The 17798-nt window shown below is 44.8% G+C and overlaps 1 protein-coding gene across 1 annotated transcript in view; it reads left to right on the top strand.

The window, feature by feature from the left end:
* Positions 1 to 8443: 8443 nt before the first annotated feature.
* Positions 8444 to 17798, top strand: part of CAPN6 (calpain 6) — a 45367-nt gene continuing 36012 nt past the window's right edge. Inside the window, exon 1 of the mRNA XM_054388553.1 lies at positions 8444 to 8610. Within this exon, the coding sequence (XP_054244528.1) occupies positions 8446 to 8610 (165 nt within the window). The 5' untranslated portion in view covers positions 8444 to 8445. The remainder of the gene's footprint in view (positions 8611 to 17798) is intronic.

Below are 17798 nucleotides of genomic sequence, written 5' to 3'. Positions count from 1 at the left end.
ATCTTCCTTGACTATCACAGGGAGAGAGAAGCAAGATGGGATGAGTGTTTGCATGAGGATGAGCAGGTTCATGAAGGCTCAGAGTTGATGAATTGCAGTAGTGCAGAGCCTAGGAGCAGCTCAGTTTTCTCAGGGCTGTGGCTGGGGATCTCTGGAGCTTCTTCTGTGGCTTTCCCATATAGGGCTTCTTCCTCATTCAAGTTGTTTCCCTCTGCACAAGTGAAATGGGAACAGCATAATTAGGCAGTTCTAGATGACAAACAGTCAAGCCAGGAGAAAGCCCCCAAGAGCAAACATGAGCTGTTCCTGAGGCTGCTACAAGCTCACTATAGCATTCAGAGTCAAGGGCACAGTGCCAGCCACTGGGTCTGGCTGCATCTCCTGGTCTACTCAAACTCATTCACCTGTGAGTCTCACAGAAGCTGTGACTCTTCTCTACAGCCTCAATAGGCTGTTATTGGAAGGGACATGCAGAGGTGTTGATGATGGCTTTATGCAAGTGAGGAAGAGCATGCAGCCTAATAAGGAGTGTAATATTTTCATGGGGTGCATTAATCTGCACTGTTTTTCACACACAAAAATACTGCCAGCAACTCTTGCCAAATGGCCTCGCCTCAGCTCTGTCTTTAAGAGTTTTTTTACTGTTGCTGCCCCAGTCACTGCTAATGAACAGTCTACCAGGAGTAAACAAAGCTCTGCACTTTGGGTCAGCTCAGAGGGTTTCTTGATGTCCCTGTGACTCATCACTTGAAGGGTCATCCCAAAACACACCCCTCTGGTGATGTGATCTTGGTACAGTCCAAGGAGTCCAGGTTATGAAGCAGAAGAGATCTTTGTTTGCAGGAGTCGTTTTGGAGTTTGATGTGCCTGAGAGCAGGGGCAGACCTCAGCCAGGTAAGTACCAGAGGTAGCCTGTAAACTGGTATTTACTTGATCTGCACCTTTATCACCAGGGTGAAAACTCTGTGTTATACTCATAATCAGCAGTTCAGCTGGCACAGTGAGAAAATGCTTTTGTATAGTGTAGTAACGTACATTTCTTTGAGAAAGTCACATCTTGACTGTGTGCTAACCCTGAGCCAAGCACTCATTGTGATTTATTGCAGAGCATGATTGCTCTCATTTCTTCTGGGATAACCAGTCTAAAGCTGGTTTTCTCTTGACAGGCATCGTTAACAGTTATACTTAATAAGGGGACCAGGCTGATAAAATGTGATTTGATCTCAGTGCACATAGAATTCCATTCTCCATCCTGTCTCTGAGCTTCCAAAACACTGTCAGTTCTCTCTGTGGATTCTTTCATTGTGAAATTCAAGTGGGTATTTAACTTTTTTGTTGTTCTTGTGAAGAAGAGATTTTTATACTGTGTCTAAAGTAATAGATAAGTGGATACATAAAATAATGGAGTGGCCTGGCAGAGAGTTACCCATTAATTTGCAATCATGGTCTTATTTTAAACTGACTTTTATGAAATGGCAGAGTGGAGAAATACTGGAATTCTGATCAAAGTTATTTCCCATTATTCTGGCAGAAAAGTTGCGCTTAAATCAAGAGATACTGCTCTTAGGGTTTTCTGTAGAGCTTGTTACTGATCTCTTGATTTGGATTAACAATTGGCATCTACTGTACGAAATTACAGGCATTGCACCTCTCTCTCATTAGGTGCAAATATGCCTGGTTTTGAGGCCATAGTGGAAGGCACTGGAAGTGAAGTTTTTTGAAGTATGCAGGCACCTGTGCACTTTGGAAACTCCTGTGTGCCTGTATATCCTTATAAATGTCTCCCCTAGCCACTTTGTGTCCTCACTGAAAAAAAAGGATTTATATTAGCTTAGCTAAATGATCAAGCTGCAATATACAGAGTCCAAACTAGTGCTCCTTTCAGTAAGGAAACAAAGCAGCAGCATAAAATGAGCAAGTGGCAATTGCTGTCCTGAAATAGAGAAGTCCACCCTGAGTACTTGCTTCAGAGATCTGTTGAGAAGGTAGCACATGCTCACAGTGCTAGTGCAGGGCTGTTTAGAAAAGCATTTTAATCTTGAATGTCAACTGCAGTCAAATATGAATATGTTGATCTGTTCCACATATTCCTCCTTGCACTGTTACCCAGGGTGCTCAGGAGTCAGAGACTCTCAGAGTCCTGATGTGTGGAGAGGTTTGGATTTCTGGGTACTGGCTGAAATTGAGCAAGGAACTTGAGCATCTGCAGTGGGGATAGACAAGACCTTGGGGCCTTAAGGCTAAAATGTAGTAGTATAAAAAAAAATTGATTCAAGCTACTGCTTAATGCCTAAACTGTTAAGTGCCACATATACCTATAGCTTGTGGACTTTGTGTATATTTAACTTAGTACATGCTCAGTACCACAGAGCTGCTTGATGCACCATGGATTCCCAGTTGTGGCTGGCTGAGCCCCTTGGGGGCTTGGAGGCCTTCCAGCAATTTGTTATGTGTGAACAGAACCAAAAGCCACACAAAATAGTTTGTTTGGAGGCAGCAGGGCAGCACTTGCTGCTTTTTGACGTCAGCAGCCTCTGCCTTCTCTCTGAGAAGTAATTCTGTTTGGCATGAGCAGTCAGGCTGTTGGGGGGCCCTTGAGGGACCCACCTTAGCATTCTTCCTCCTGCAGGTGTGCATGCCAGCTCAGGGAGCTCAGGCCCTGGCAGCCTGGTCCTTGCAATATTCAGCTAGATTGAAGGAAAAGAGCCCTGGGATTTTGTCTCTGCTCACAATGCCCTTTAAGCATTTTAGCCATTGAAGGCTCTACCTGGAAACTGATTAGGTGGAGGCAAAAGTCTGCTCTGCTGCTCTTTTCCTCTTTAAATCTTTGATTTTGCCCAAGGAGAGAGAGGAAATGGTTAAAAACTATTTCACAGGCAACTATGCTGGGATTAAACTCTTGGAAAAGGCAAGGAGAGGAGAGAGGGAGTATAGACAGTGTTTACCCTGAGCTAGACAAGCCTTTATATGCCTATACAGAGGCCATAAATAGTAAAATTTACCCTATTTTGTTGAAAAACCCAAAAGCTCGATGAAAGGAGGGCCAAGGGTGCACAGTCATGATATCCTCAGAGCATGCAATAAAACTTGGCATTACATGCAGGCAGGGAGTGCCTTGCCATCCAAAATGACTGAGACCATAGCCATTAATACTGGACTAGGTGCTATTAAATTACCTTATGCTGGAAATCTGATCCAAATTGAATATGCTCTTACTAATGCAATTGCACATCCTCACCATATGGATTTAGTGCTGACTTTATACTTTTATACTGGCTTATGTAGAAGAGCCGTTACCCAATCCAGCATAAAGACTCCCAGGGCAGTCAGTGTGTTTTATCTATTTAAAGAATTCGAATGAGTAAATCTTACCACTAACAACTCTCTGTGTTATGGGAAGTGATGCTTTTGATCCACCAGTACAGTGAAACAGTCAAGATCATGAAACTGCAGCATACATGAAGTGGGAGCTTGTCAACTGCTTTAAATTCTCCTGCACTCTGAATACAAATGTGCAAGGACCTGTGATTCTTCTGTCCAGGAAGAGAAGGCAGTAACTTTTTCCAGCTGGAGCCCTGGCAATTCCTTTAATTAGTTTAAACCAAAACAAAACAGTAATTTGAAACTTTTGGCTGCAGGGCTACTTTTGTGGAAGCACTCAGTACTCTGAAGCAAGCTCTGAGTTTTGAAAAAGACATTTGGGAACACACTAAGCAATGTTTGCAAATAGTGACATACATGAGTCCCTGTTTTGCTGTCACAGTAGCTCTGAGGTTTGGTGATAAGTGACTATTAAAACAACATAGTTGGGAGGGTTTTTTGTATGTTTTCAAGGCAGAAGTCCAAATGCAGTTATGAAAGAGCAACCCAAGAACCAGGTGTTGACTATAAGTGCTAAGGCTACTGTTTGCATGAACCAAAAGCAAGCTGGTACCTGCAACTGGATTAAACCAGAGCACAGCATATGCTGTGTGTACGCTTTCTGGCATCCCTCTGTGGCCTTCCTAGACTCTAGGGGCTCCTAGAACTGCAGGAACGTGGCCCCGAGGCTAGGGTGTGACTGAGCTTGGGCAGTTTCGTCTCAGGATCTACTTGCTGGAAGAAGCAGCTTCCTGTTCCAAGCTGTTTAACTGTGGTGTTAAATACTGGCTAGAAGTGCACTTTGCTTTTAGTCCTGGTGCTCTGCATGGAAATTCTTTTGAGTCCTGCAACTGGAACAGAAAAGTGGTGTGAGTGATAAAATTTCCATGTTAGGATGCACCAAGCCTTTTCCTGGAAGAGTGAGTTTCATTGAGGATGGAGGGTACACTGCAGCTGCTTGGCAGTGTTTGCCTTGGAAGTGCTGCTGTCCCTGTGTCCCTGCATTCTTCCTGCAGGGATGGGAGTGGGAGGGATGCTTCTGCATGCAACCGAGCTTGCTGCTGAGGGGTGCAGTTGACCTAACAGCTGCAGTAACTTCTCTAGCTGACATTTTAGCCTGTGTACTGGTTAGTTACATGGAGTAACAGAAATGAGCTGAGATTACTTCTGTTAGTTTTTGTGTGCTTATTGCATGAATTTAATGGTAGTGAGGGTGTAATTTTCCCTCCCGCACCCATCTGGAGAATTAGTCAGTCTTGTTTGTTTGGGATATTCTGTAGCAGCTGGGGAGGAGAACGTTTAAAGCAGGAAAATGTGAGTGTAAAGAAATACTAAGGGATAGTGGAAATAGTGCTTGAAGTTCATCTTAACACCCCTGTGAAGAACTGAATTTCAAGTGAATGTCACTTTAATTGAAGGCTGATAATAATGCCAGGAGCTGATATTTGCCACTGTGGTGAATGTGATTTGGCTCTACTCTTGCTGGCTCTGACAGCGGGAAGCATCTCTGAGATTAACTGTAAGTAAAATTGAAATGCTCAGGCTGAGGAGGGGACTCTGCAGAGATCGATTTCAAAGGGGACCTGCACTAGCTCATCTTCACTGGTCTGCTGAAATCCTTTTTCCAATCAAAACAGGGATCTCACCAGAAAAAGAGCAACTCTGACAAAGACTTTAAACCTCAATGGTTGAAAGCTGAGAGATGTAGGACCTCCTGTACTCCTGCTGATATCAAGGGGGATTATTGCCATGATTCTGTAGACCCTTGGGGTCAGCTGTGGGGCTGTTCATAACAGAAAGGTGAAATGCTAGGGAGCTCAGCTCAGAGGCTGGAAAAGACACGAAGTTTTAGGTTTTTTCTGTGGTTAGGGAAATAAACCAAAACCATAAGACTGACTGACCTGTAGAGGTGGTTGGGGGTTCCCCCCCTCCCTGCCTTTCTCTCCTGTTGCTCTTCTGGAGTGCTCCCTTTCTCTCCACAGAGCAGTAGTGGGTCTCTGAACTGTGGCATGGTATTTTTAGGACCGTGCTTCTTAGCCCCTGTTACGCTGTGCGCAGCTCACTCTGTATCACATGACAGTGCAGGGAGCCCAGGAAAGAGAAGCTGCCAAGCCCTGCTTGGTGTTTGCTCAGCCCAGCTAGATTTTACAAGTGTCAGCCAAACCAGAGGAGTGCAGAGTAGGGGAAGCTCTGCTACAGTGTGTTGTGAGCTCAAGAAAGGAGGAGGGAGTGAGGTTCTTAGTTTGAAAGCTTCACTGTTCAACTGAGGGTTAAACACTGGGAGCTATTTAAAAACAAACCTTGGAGTGGGAGCCTGGTGCCTGCAGTCCTAGCCAGGTTAGGTCACATCCAGGTAGGTGAACACCCCAGAAGAGGAGGGGCTCAGCTGTGGTCCTCCATACTCAGTGCTCAAAACACTAGGCTGCTGTATAGAACCTGCATTTGCATTCTTTGTTGTGGAATTTGCAACGTGAAAAAGAGGCTTCTGTTGTGTTTCAAAAGGGTGGTTTGGGTTCCCGTGGAAGAGGGCTCCTATTAGTTCACCAGATGGTGATGGGACTCCAGAGCTCAGCGTGCCCTGAGCAGACGGGAAGCAGCTAGCAGCCAGGCTGGAGCAGCCCTGGGAGTCTGAGGCTCTAAGTCATGGACTTGGTTGTTTTCTTAGGATGGCAGAGCAAGCTGGAGATGGGCAGGTCAACAGCTTAGCAGAAGAGTCCTACATCTTTAGTGTTCCCCTTGGTGAGCATCCTTGGGCCCCATGGAGCCCAGGGTGAAGCAGGCAGCACCTTGATTTCAAATGCTACACTCTGACCACGTTCTGTGCATTGCTACAAGACTAGCTGTTGTATAATGGGGTGTTAATTCTGGAAGGACTCAAGCCAGTCTGGCAGATAGAAGGGGAGAAAGGGTGGGGGGATGAAATCATTAAAGCCCTATCTCTATGAATTGGGCAATGACAGCTGAAAACCTTATCATTCAGGGGCTATTTTGAAAACATGCATAACTTGTGGACAGGCTCAGGTTAGAATGTTAGTTAGCTTGTGGGGAATTTTTAAATAAGCAAGAATGCCAGTTATCATATCATCTACATTCCACCCAAATTAGCCAAACTTTTTGTCCCTGAGCTGTATAATTGACAAGTTGTTCTGCACCTGCATTTGGAGAACTGTTTGTGGGAGGAAGCAAGCATACCTGCCTTGCCTTGGGAGGCAATCTGCCAAGTGAGATGCTTTGTGACTTTTGCTTCTTTCAAGGAAGACAATTAACAAGAAATTAGCCCTTTAGAAAAAGGAAGCTGCCAAAACTGACATAGTATCAGTGAGCCATTTTGGTTTTGAGCAGTTCATTTCAGTGTAGCTTGGTTTATTAAAGCTGGATGACACAGTCACTAAGGGACTCCAGAGCCCAGTTCTGGAAGTAGGGAGAGCCTTGGTGGGGCTGAAGGCATGGGAATTTTTCTGTTGCTAACAACAGCATTAGGATTTGAGTCAAAGTTGCTGCAGTCCAGATGTATGCAAAACTTGTTGCTGGATCTTTGAGAAAAGATGGAGAATGAGCTGGCATTTGAAGATTTGACTGGTCAAAATACCAAGAATAAAACAATTGTTTGTCCTACTGCTTTGTCATGTTAAGATTCTGCTGGTAGAAATCAGGTGGTAATTCCACTCTACTGGTAGATTACTGAGTGTGGTTAGGACACCTTGGAATAGGTACAAAATGGCAACAAGGCAGGAGAGCACGCCTGAATACTCTCCTCACTCCCAAGAGTGAAGGCATTAGAGCAGCATTTCTCATCCTTGAAGGACCATCTAATTTATTTTGAGGTGAGGGGAGGGAGAGAGAGAAAGGGTGTTAAAACCAGCGCTAGACTATTATGGACACAGTTGGTTTCACTGACAAGAAAGGAGACCAAAATAAATTCGACATTTTCATGTGTTCTTCATTACTCTTCAGCATTTCTCCCATTGTGCTCACTTGCATGCCATGAATGGTCTGTGCCCAGCTCAGTTTAGCTTTCTCCAAACTTGTGGAATCTTATCCAGCTGGTTCTGCAATTGGCTTGTGCACTGGAATCACTGCGAGAGAAGCAGGAGAAGCAAGGAGGCTGCTAGGACAATGTGATGCCACGTTCCATTGCATGCATGTTGTTTAATTCTTATAATCTGACATCAGGACAACCTGCATTTGTCTTTATTGCTGTAGATTATTCAAGGAAGGGGAGATACATCTCTAACCTGTGGTGAGAAAGAGAAGAATTGATGCACAAGGCTTTCCAAACAGTAAGTCAGATCCTCTCTTCACAGCCTCTCCTAAAACAGAGGTAGGATTCCTCAGGTCCCTCAGACTTCAGACTATGCTGAATGATTTCTGTAGTTGACTTCTGATTTATAAAAGTTTTAAAGCAATTTATCTGAGCTGTGGCTGTGACCACAGACTTGCCAAGTTAGTCACAATTCCAGGAACTAAGGCCTGAGAGCAAGTTTCTTGGGTTTGGTTTGATTTTGGTTTTGGTTTTGTTTGTTTGTTTGTTTTTGTTTTGTGTGAAATTTTATTTTTGTTTTTAAATTCTCATCAATTGTCGCAAATATTTGCTGCTGTGGGAATTCAGTTCCCTGAAATGTAGTGGAAAGTTCAAAGACAGTAATACCAGCCAAAGTATTGTCACTTAAATTAAGATGGAAAACTGTGGAAATCTGGTTTCCATTTTCTTTAGGTGTTAGGTAGAACAGAAAGGTGATCTAGCCCTTCAGACAGAGACTGAGATACAAGCCCCCTCTGTTACCTTTCCAATCAGTTAGACAAAGCAAAATGCTGGGTGTGTGCCTGATCTGGACTCTACTACTTCTCCTGGTGAGTTCTCTTCAGCCAAAATTACCATTCTAATATATAAGATCTTCTTGGGGTTTATGGTTTTTCTAGCTTGCCAATTTAACCTATGTTTTTTACCAGAAATAATTAATCTTGTTTAGAACAAGTTATAATGCTCTGTTGTTAAAAGACCAGTGAGTGGCATCATCTATGGACTTTAAAGGGCCTTCATAACTTATACAAATGCCAATATTCTTCTTATCTAGATAGGAAGAGATGTCTTCATCAGTGCAGCTCTTCAGAGATCAGAAGTACCATGAGCTGAAAGAGCAGTGTATCCAGCAGAAACAGCTCTTTGAAGATCCTGAGTTCCCAGCTTCAGATGAGTCCATTTTCTATCAATCAGCACCACCAAGGAAAGTTGAGTGGAAGCGCCCAAAGGTAACTGATGTTTTCCTTGGGTAGAGGCTGTTTTTGTATTGTTCCACTTCTACCTTTCCTGTGCTAGAACACAGTTATTTGAGTATATTCTCCCTCCCTTTTTCCATTTGATTCCTGTCACTGTGTCGTGCTGCTGTCCAAAATGAAAACCGCGCATTACTGTAAAAAGACCAAAATGAAGCATTTTGTGCAGCATAATCATGCGTTCATGGCTAATAACAAGCAGCAGTGTGGGGTGACTTCAGCCATAGTGATGTTTAAACCAGCCTTCTATTTAATTCAGAACTCCAATAATTAATTAAGAATCTCAGTAACAGAACAGTTACTTCATTTCCTGTGTCAGTCTGTGGATATGTGCCTGTCAAAGTTGCTGTGTTGACAGAAGTGGTTTTAAGGTAAGCGAAGTTTCTCTTCAATTTCTGGTCACTTCTGCTGTGTACACACAGTAATTGTAATTAAAAAAAAAAAAATCTGAGTTTTAGCTATTAAATCTACTATCCCCCTATGCTGTTCCACATGCCCAGTTAATTTTTAAAATTAGATACAACCCTTGCAGGAAAAGCAAAAAAAAAAACAAACCCAGAAACTATAGAAAATTAGGTTTTATTTGCTGAATAGATAACATCTTTCTGTCTGGTGCTACCCAGTTCTCCATCCTCCCACCATCTACATAGGCAGTGGATAACATCTCCAGATGCTGGCACTTGTACAATGCACACAGAGCTGGGGGTGCTGCTGCAGTTGCTAGTGGTGCTGTCCGAACAAGTGCATTTGGGATCAGTGAATCTAAAGCTTTTCTCAGGAGAAGTGAAAATTGGCATTTTAGTTTCAGTGCCACAAATATGCTCATGCTTTGTTGACTTACCCTAAATGCTTGATGGTGGTCAGACACAGCAAATGCTTAGGAAGAGTATTTGTGTGGCCAAATGGGGCTTATTCTGCCCTAATGGAAAAAGGGTTGTAAGTGATAGAGAAAAGGGGATGAGGGGTAAAGGGGTTCTCCTACTTGGTTTTTGTCCTTGGATCTGCACCTGCAATGTTCATAGAATCAGTCAGGGTTGGAAGGGACCACAAGGATCATCTAGTTCCAACACCCCTGCCATGGGCAGGGACACCTCACACTACATCAGCCTGGCCAGAGCCTCATCCAGCCTGGCCTTAAACACCTCCAGGGATGGGGCCCCAACCACCTCCCTGGACAACCCATTCCAGGCTCTCACCACTCTCATGGGGAAGAACTTCTTCCTCACGTCCAGCCTGAATCTCTCCACTTCCAGCTTTATTCCATTCCCCCTAGTCCTATCACTACCTGATATCCTAACAAGTCCCTCCCCAGCTTTCTTGTAGGCCCCCTTCAGATAGTGGAAGGCCACAAGAAGGTCACCTCAGAGCCTTCTCTTCTCCAGACTGAACAGCCCCAACTCTTATCAGTCTGTCCTCACAGGAGAGGTGCTCCAGCCCTCTGATCATCCTGGTGGCCCTTCTCTGGACACCTTCCAGCATGTCCATATCCCTCTTGTAATAGGGGCTCCAGAACTGGACGCAGCACTCCAGGTGAGGTCTCACCAGAGCTGAGTAGAGGGGGAGAATCACCTCCCTTGACCTGCTGGCCACACTTCTCTTGATGCAGCCCAGGATCTGGTTGGCTTTCTGAGCTGCAAGTGCACATTGACAGCTCATGTTGAGCTTCTCGTCCACCAGCACCCCCAAGTCCCTCTCCTCAGGGCTGCTTTCCAGCCAGTCACTGCCCAGCCTGGATTTGTGCTTGGGATTGCCTCGACCCAGATGCAGGACCCTGCACTTGGTCTTGTTGAACCTCATGAGGTTGGCTTGTGCCCACCTCTCCAGCCTGTCCAGGTCCCTCTGGATGGATCCCTTCCCTCCAGCCTGTCTGCTGCACCACACAGCTTGGTGTCATCAGCAAACTTGCTGAGGGTGCACTCAATGCCACTGTCCATGTCACTGACAAAGATGTTGAACAAGACTGGTCCCAGGACTGAGCCCTGAAGGACTCCGCTTGTCTCTGGCCTCCACTGGGACATGGAGCCATTGACAGCCACTCTTTGGGTGCTGTCTCACAGTGATAGATCATTAACAATCTGACATTAATTACTTGTTTTGTGCTTTTAAAGTCTCTTTGGGAAAGAGAACAAAGACAGGGTAGTCTTACTTCTGTGGCACCCCAGTATTAAGGAACGGGTGAACACAAAAGGCACTGTCATTACTGGGCAGTCTCCCTAAGACAGTGTGACTTCCCAAGGAGAAATGTTGTTACAGAAAGATCATCCAACAAATAAGAGCACTGTGCACTGCTTATGGGTCTTGGTTTCTCTGGGTGCAGTGTGGTATGGTGTGCAGTTGGCAGTCCAGGCTAGAGAGTTCTGATTGTACACAGCTGATAATATTCTACCTTAGTACTGGGTAGTAAATGTACTCAAAAGGTCTGATACCTGATAGATATCTGGGTTACCTGGGATATCTGATAGAGCTGGCTGAAACATGGAATTGGCAAGTTGTAGCACTCTAAAATTTCATGTTTTATTCTAAGCAGGAAAAAAAGTCAATGTGCCAGAAGATTTGTCTGAAAATAAGTTTGGACCTTATCTTTGCTTTGCTTCTGTCACAGCTTCCTTTGTGCCAATCTCACCAGTGATGGGTTATGGAAAGTAAAAACAATATGAAATTGTTTTTCACTCCTGGGGAAAAAAGTTTGGAAATGCTGGACTTGATTTCATAGACAAAATCACCTTTGTCAGATTGACATTTTCTGACAGAATTATTGATAGATGACCCTCATGTCAGGCTGCTGGCTGTGATTTCCCTGGCAGTCAGTCTCTTGTCCCCTGCCTTCTTGGCCTGCTGTAGCCCAGAGGAGGGGAGGACCTGTTCCTGCCAGCCCTTTGGTTGCTCAGCCCGAGGCAGTTTATGGTCATTTTCAGGCAGGACTTGCCCCAGGTTAGATGTTCATGTTTGATGGATGTGGGGCAGTCATTACCAGCTCCCATTACATGCAACGGAGGGGAATTAATGTATTTAGGGTGTGATTTAATTGGTACACCTGAGATGTTTGCTTCAGGCTGAGATGACTCATACCCCACAAGTTCCTGGTCTCTGTGAACCAGGAGTGCAGATGGTGAATCCAGGTCTTGATGTCAACATTTGTTGTAGCTATCCTTTACTGCTGATCCAAGACATTGGGTTCTGTTTATTTTACAGAGGAACTGAGATATTATGTCTGAGATGAGAATGATCATTTCAAAGGCTCAGCATCTTCAGTGTGCCAGAAGTCTCCTTGCTGTAACATGTCTCTCCTCCTTTGTTCCTGGCACCACACAGGGAGGTGTTTCCCAGTGTTTCTGTCCTGTTCCAGGCTGCCACTCAGGCAGAGTGGGATCAGTATATCCCCACCTTCCTGTTGCAGCACCTGCACTTGACCCCCTCTTGCATCACATCAGAATTGAGTATATCCTTCCCTCTCCCCTCTCTTTGCTTCTCACCATTACAGAGGGACAATCTCTCTGCCTCTGGTAGGGGAAGTCATGCAGGGGCTGCTCAGACAGAAAGGCTTAGTCCGTGAACAAGGATTCATAAATGGGATTTTGAACAAGCAATTGTAGAACCTAATGCAGAGCTGAGGACTCTCATTTTTAGAACTATCTAGTATTTAGAGCAAAAGACCAATGTAAGACACAAACCACCTGACATTTTCTGTGGGGAAGACTCGCTGGTTTGTTAGAAGAAGAAAGAATCCTCCCCACTGGTGGACACGTTTTCTGCCCATTGATATTAGCATCAAAGCCCACCCTGCTCTTTTCCTGTCATTATCCAGCAGTTTCTTCCCTCTGTCAGGCTGAAGTGGGGCTAGGGGCAGCTGTGTCCTGCCAAGAGGTGGGAGAAGCCTCTCTACCCTCTGCTATCTCTGCTGGCCTTGGGATGTCCTTGACCACCTGTCCTAGTTAACCCTTTACTGAGGACAAGCACTGCCTCTGTGTGGTGGTATTGGTCAGCATCAGCTTTTAGAATCAGAATTGTTTTTTTGCAGCAAGCAGCACTAGTGAAAATACCCAGGAACAACAGTCACGGTGCTGAAAGGATATTTTGTCTGTCTTATTTTTGACTAAACCTCAGGTTTGTCTCAGTTTTATCACTGAGAACTGACTCTGCAAAATATATTAAATCCCAAGGACAACTTTGTCAGCATTGAACAAACAACAGTGACTCCCCAGCCAGGGCAGACATCTGTGTGGGGAAAGAGCAGATAAGCTTTCTTCAGAGATAAGCTATGTTCTTTAGTTATTCATAAAGGAAAATCATAGTCTGATCCTACAGAATGAGAGTCTTACCATCTGCTTTCCTGGTTTCCCTGCTTGACCCTTTGTTTTATAAGCCCTATTTTCTTGCTGTCGTCTGCATCTGCCTTTTATGAAAGGACTGTGATTGAACCCTTATGTTCTGGAAAGGCCAAGCTTGTTCTTTTTCAGTAAGACAGCACAGAAAGACACTGACAGTATGGCTGAGCTGCTTCTCAACAAACTCCTGTTGTGTCCCAGGCCACAGGAGGGACTGCTGCTCTGTTTGATTAAATCGCCAGCGCCAAAGGTCAGGTATCAGACCGGAAGTGGAGAATTGCATACTCGTGTTCCTTAGAAATGCTGTATGCCAACAGCCTGATTCTCCACTCTTTGCACTAGTTTTCTAGTGCTTTCTGGGGTGGTTATCACCTTCCAAGTGAAACAGCTCAGGAAATAAGGCACTTTTTTCTGGAATGATACACTGATGGGAATAAACAGAACGAATGTGACTTCCAAATGGGAGAGTGTGGGAGAAGGAGGTTGGTGACCTTATTTAGGGCAGTATGAGGGACTGAGGTGCCAAAGAAGTCAGCAGCTCCAGCTTCTGGACACACTAGCTTTTGTTTGCTCCTAACTGGTGGAAAATGATAAGCTGTCTCAGGAACTAAAACATCCTTGTATTTGCAAGTGCTGATTGAACCTGGAAAGCTTTCCCACCTTTATACCCATTTTAGAAGATTTTGTTCTTCTTTGTATGGCAGAGGAAGCTCGGGGCATGCCTGCCTGGGCACTTAAGCTGCATTAGTTTTGCCTGTTGTGCGTTAGTGTTCTTTATTCCATGCATGTTCTCAGTGACAGGACTTGTGGTCATGGTAAGTAGTCCTCCAGCGTGTTTAGCAGGATCCCAGTGCTCATAAACGTTGGCTGTCAGGTGCAGGCATGCCTGGGTTACATGCCCCTCAGAGACAATATATGGCTTCAGCCTTTGATTCCTTTTCTGGGACAACATGGCTGCAATCTAACCCTCTTTTTCCATTTTGACTGTGAACAAGACCAGAGACACCTGTTTATGTTTGAGACTACATGTTAGAGTGCAGTAATGCCTGCAGGAGAGGCACTGGAGAGGGAGGTGTCCTGGCACTGTGTCTGGATTTGAGCAGTTGCCCAACACCAAGACCAGTTTTCAGGGCATGGAGTGGAGTGACAGCTCAGGTACCCTGGCACATCTTCCAGAATAAGGCCTGGGGACAATCCAGAGAAGGAGCAGGAGGAGAGTGGAGATTAAAGGAGAATACCATAAATTGTCATGACAAAGCGATGTGAACTCTTAGCAGTAGAGCATAGTTACGTTCCTGCCTTCTGTGTGACAAACTGGTTTGATTGCAACAGCTTCTGTGAATAGTGACACTTTCTCATTTGTCAGGTTCCCTCCCCATGTCCCCAGCTCCCTTCTGGAGTACAGCTCTTGATTTAATGATTTTTTTTTTTTTTCCCCCAGAGCTGAATGTGCTTTATCTCCTTTCAGCCTCCTCTTTCCAGTTAAAAATATGAGGCAATGCTATTGCTCTTGCTTAGCCAGAATAGAGGTCCCTTGCTGCCTGCCCCCTGCTTCTCTCTCCTTGCCCCTCAAGCTTTGCAGGATCCAATTGTTGTTCTTCTGTGAAAATATTACTTATTCTGCAAAAGTAGCTGACACCCTGAAACAACCAAAGGTTGGGGGTTTGGTTTTCCCTGTCTACACGTGGAGTTGTTCAGGTCTCTGGTGGTGGTGGTTGTTGACTCTTGCTGAAGTACAGATGAACACAAGTTGCAAAGCCCTGTGTGCTGGGACATTTGTGTTTGTACTTGAAATACTGGCATGTGTGGCAAGTGCCTGACTCTGAAAGGTGAGGAAATGTGCCTCAAAGCATGATGGTGAGTCTCTAATGAGCTTTGATGGACCTCATGAACTCTTTTGTGTGCCTCAAACATATGTAGGCATTGATGGGAATACAAAGGTGGTTTCAGGTTGCAGGATGTGTGAGCCACACACAGCTTGTTTATTTGTTGTGTTTCTCTCCAATGTGGTTGTAGGAGAAAAAGACTCTGAAAAGCTCAACTCTGCATTAATGTGAAATAAACCTTAAACTGACTTTTCCTTTTGTATCTGTCACATCCTAGGTGATAACACCTTGGATGCTGTCCTCCACAGACAGACCAAGTGAGTCTGAGTTGCCAGCTGTGACCTTCAGTGGGTGAACTTTCAGATGTAGCTCCATTACTGGTGCTGTGTGGGGCTTCCTCAGGATTACAGGGCTTTCTAGATTACACTATTTATCATTTCAACAGGACATTTGTAAGCTGTAATTAGCTGTGAGTACACCAGTGCAGTAGCAGGGAGGCTGTTTGTCATTGTTACAAATAGCTTTACTTGCTATTAAAAGCAGATTTAGCTTGTGATATGGAGCTCCAGGTTGCTTGGCTATGGAAAAGATCAATGCAGTTGTTTCTTTGCTAAATATGTGTATGTAAAGGGGCAGGTTGGAGTGCACCTTAATCTTACAGAAGAGCATAAGCCTTCCAGGATCAAGGTCATAGGCAGATAAAAGGTCATAGGCAAAGTGGGCTCTGACCTAAGTTTAAACCCTAATTTCTTTCCAATTTCTGTAAAATGAAGAGCTAAACTCTGGGAAGCGGTCTGTCGTGGAAGATAATCTGAGAGGTTGATGGGAAGGTTTCTGTACACATTAATCATGTTTTCTAGGTTAAAATGGTAGAGGCAGAGAGAGGACCATATTATTCCTCTAGATATGTTGCAACCTTCTGTTAGTACTGAGCGGGTGGGTGAGGGGACAACAGGTAGTCAGGGGACAACAGCAGAAAATGATTTTAAAATAATGGTGAATTATCTCTTTCATCGTTAGCTCTGTACATGATGAACTGTGTACCCCACAACCTTCTGCAAATGGAGCCTAGCACTCCATCAAGCACTGATGAATGCTTGATTTGATAAAGCATCCTTGGTGCTTGATTATGCTGAGCTTGGCTGCAGCCATCTGTCATTCTGAGGCAGGTGTCGATCTGCAGAGAAGTAGCTGCTTACCAAGGGCTGGCTGCTGTAGCTCCCACCCTTGAAGCAAGGACAGGCTGCTCCTGGGGAGGAAGATGTTAAATCTGTTCCAACTGTGAGAGCTCCGATGTTGGCACAGCTCCTGAAGATGCATGTGGCAACAAAAAAGAATGCTCTTCACAACTGTTGCCCTAGCAACTGCACATTCAGATGGCAGTTGGATCCTGCAGGAGATGATGCAGTTGCAATTAAGTCAAATTGTCTTCAGGTTGTTAATTTTGAGCTAAGGAAGATGGGGTGGGGCCATGGGTGAACATTAGTGATATAAACAATGAGCTATCACCCATCTGAGATCCTGTTGTAGACAGGACTCCATCATGCTGTGCATCTCATTAAGGACAAAATAAGTACTGGCACTTGGCTTCTGAACCTTGTTCTTTTGTTGGAGAGACTAAAAAATCTGCTTAAGGAGCTTTATTAGTTTAGTGAGGGTAGATTTAGCAGAGTTAGCAATCTTATGCTGATCCAAGGTACTTGGGAGGGCATGTTCTGGTGGTGTTCAGCTAACTAATTCCCTGAAAACATCATGGGCTTCCTGTTGTTTGTTTCTTTCTCCCGTAATTATTTTACTCTGAATTTTCAAGGTGTTCTTTTTGTCTCTGAACCTGTTCTGGACAGAAAATTACTTTTGCCTTTGCAAGGAAACACACCTTCACGTGTTCTTCCTCTCCCTGTCTGCTCCTTATTGCTGCTCTTCTGTCTTCCTCCTCATATGATATTTCTTTGCTTTATTTGTAGAAACAAAGGAAGAAAACTGTCCAGGCAAAACACCCAAACTGTTGCTATTTGTGGTGATGATCTGGATGCTCTGAGGAGAGTCACGCTGGGCTCTTCCAGCCCTTTTCTTCTAGTCTGTGCTTCAGGATCTATTTTTAGGACTTGATCAGCATAATTGCCTTGCACAATAAATAGGTCTGATGTGGTGAGGGTACCAGAGCATGCATTGTGTTTCTAGCTCTGATTATGGAGATTTGCTTTGAGTTTGAGGAAGAGGGAAAGGAGGAGGAAGGAGGTAAAAGATCAAATAAGGGTCATCCTTTTCAGGCGGAAGAGTGTCTGTGACTTGCATCAAGATGCTGTTGCTTCTGTATCTGGGATAAGCTGTGTCCTACTGCCTCAGAACTCGGGCTGGTGGAGCTGGTAACCAAAATGAGAAAAGAGCAGGAGGAGAGGCCAGAACTAGTGTGATACCCTTTAGCAGCACGCTGGCAGAGGAAGGTAGTGAGATACTGGCAGTTGTTTCATACAGTCTATTGCCCTCACTTGGCTGAGAAACAGCAAAGGTGGGGCTGTTGTGGGATGTGCTTCTGTGTTTCACAACTGGGGGGAGCTGGTTAGAGAAAGGAGAAACAAATACGACTGTTTTTGTTTCATCAGTCACATAAAACGTGGTTGACAGCTCAGAATATCTGAAAGCAGCCTGGGCAAACAGAGAGACTCCAAAGGAGATGCTGAGGAGCACACACAACTTAGTCTCCTGTTTAAGATTAACATTATTGTTCATTGGTTCTTGTTAGCCTATTTCTCAGCGAGTCAAGTCCTGTAGAGTGAAGGGAAGGGTCTTTATTGCCAGAGCAGAAGAGACAGCTGCCACAGGATATCCCTTCTCACATACTTGGTCTCATTATGTTGATCACAGTACAAGGGGAGTACCCTGGGTGGGAAACTGTCCTGGGTCGAAGTGTGCAGGCCATGGCCGCTGTGCTAGTTTGTTCAACATGACACTAATCCTTTCACAGCAGCTGTGACATGCAGCAGAGCTCTGCTGCAAGTCCTGTCTCCTCTTC

Source organism: Indicator indicator, chromosome 17, assembly GCF_027791375.1.
Source record: "Indicator indicator isolate 239-I01 chromosome 17, UM_Iind_1.1, whole genome shotgun sequence".
NCBI classification, from domain to species: Eukaryota; Metazoa; Chordata; class Aves; order Piciformes; family Indicatoridae; genus Indicator; species Indicator indicator.
Note: the sequence above shows the minus strand (reverse complement) of the source record. Positions and strands in the feature narration are given on the sequence as shown.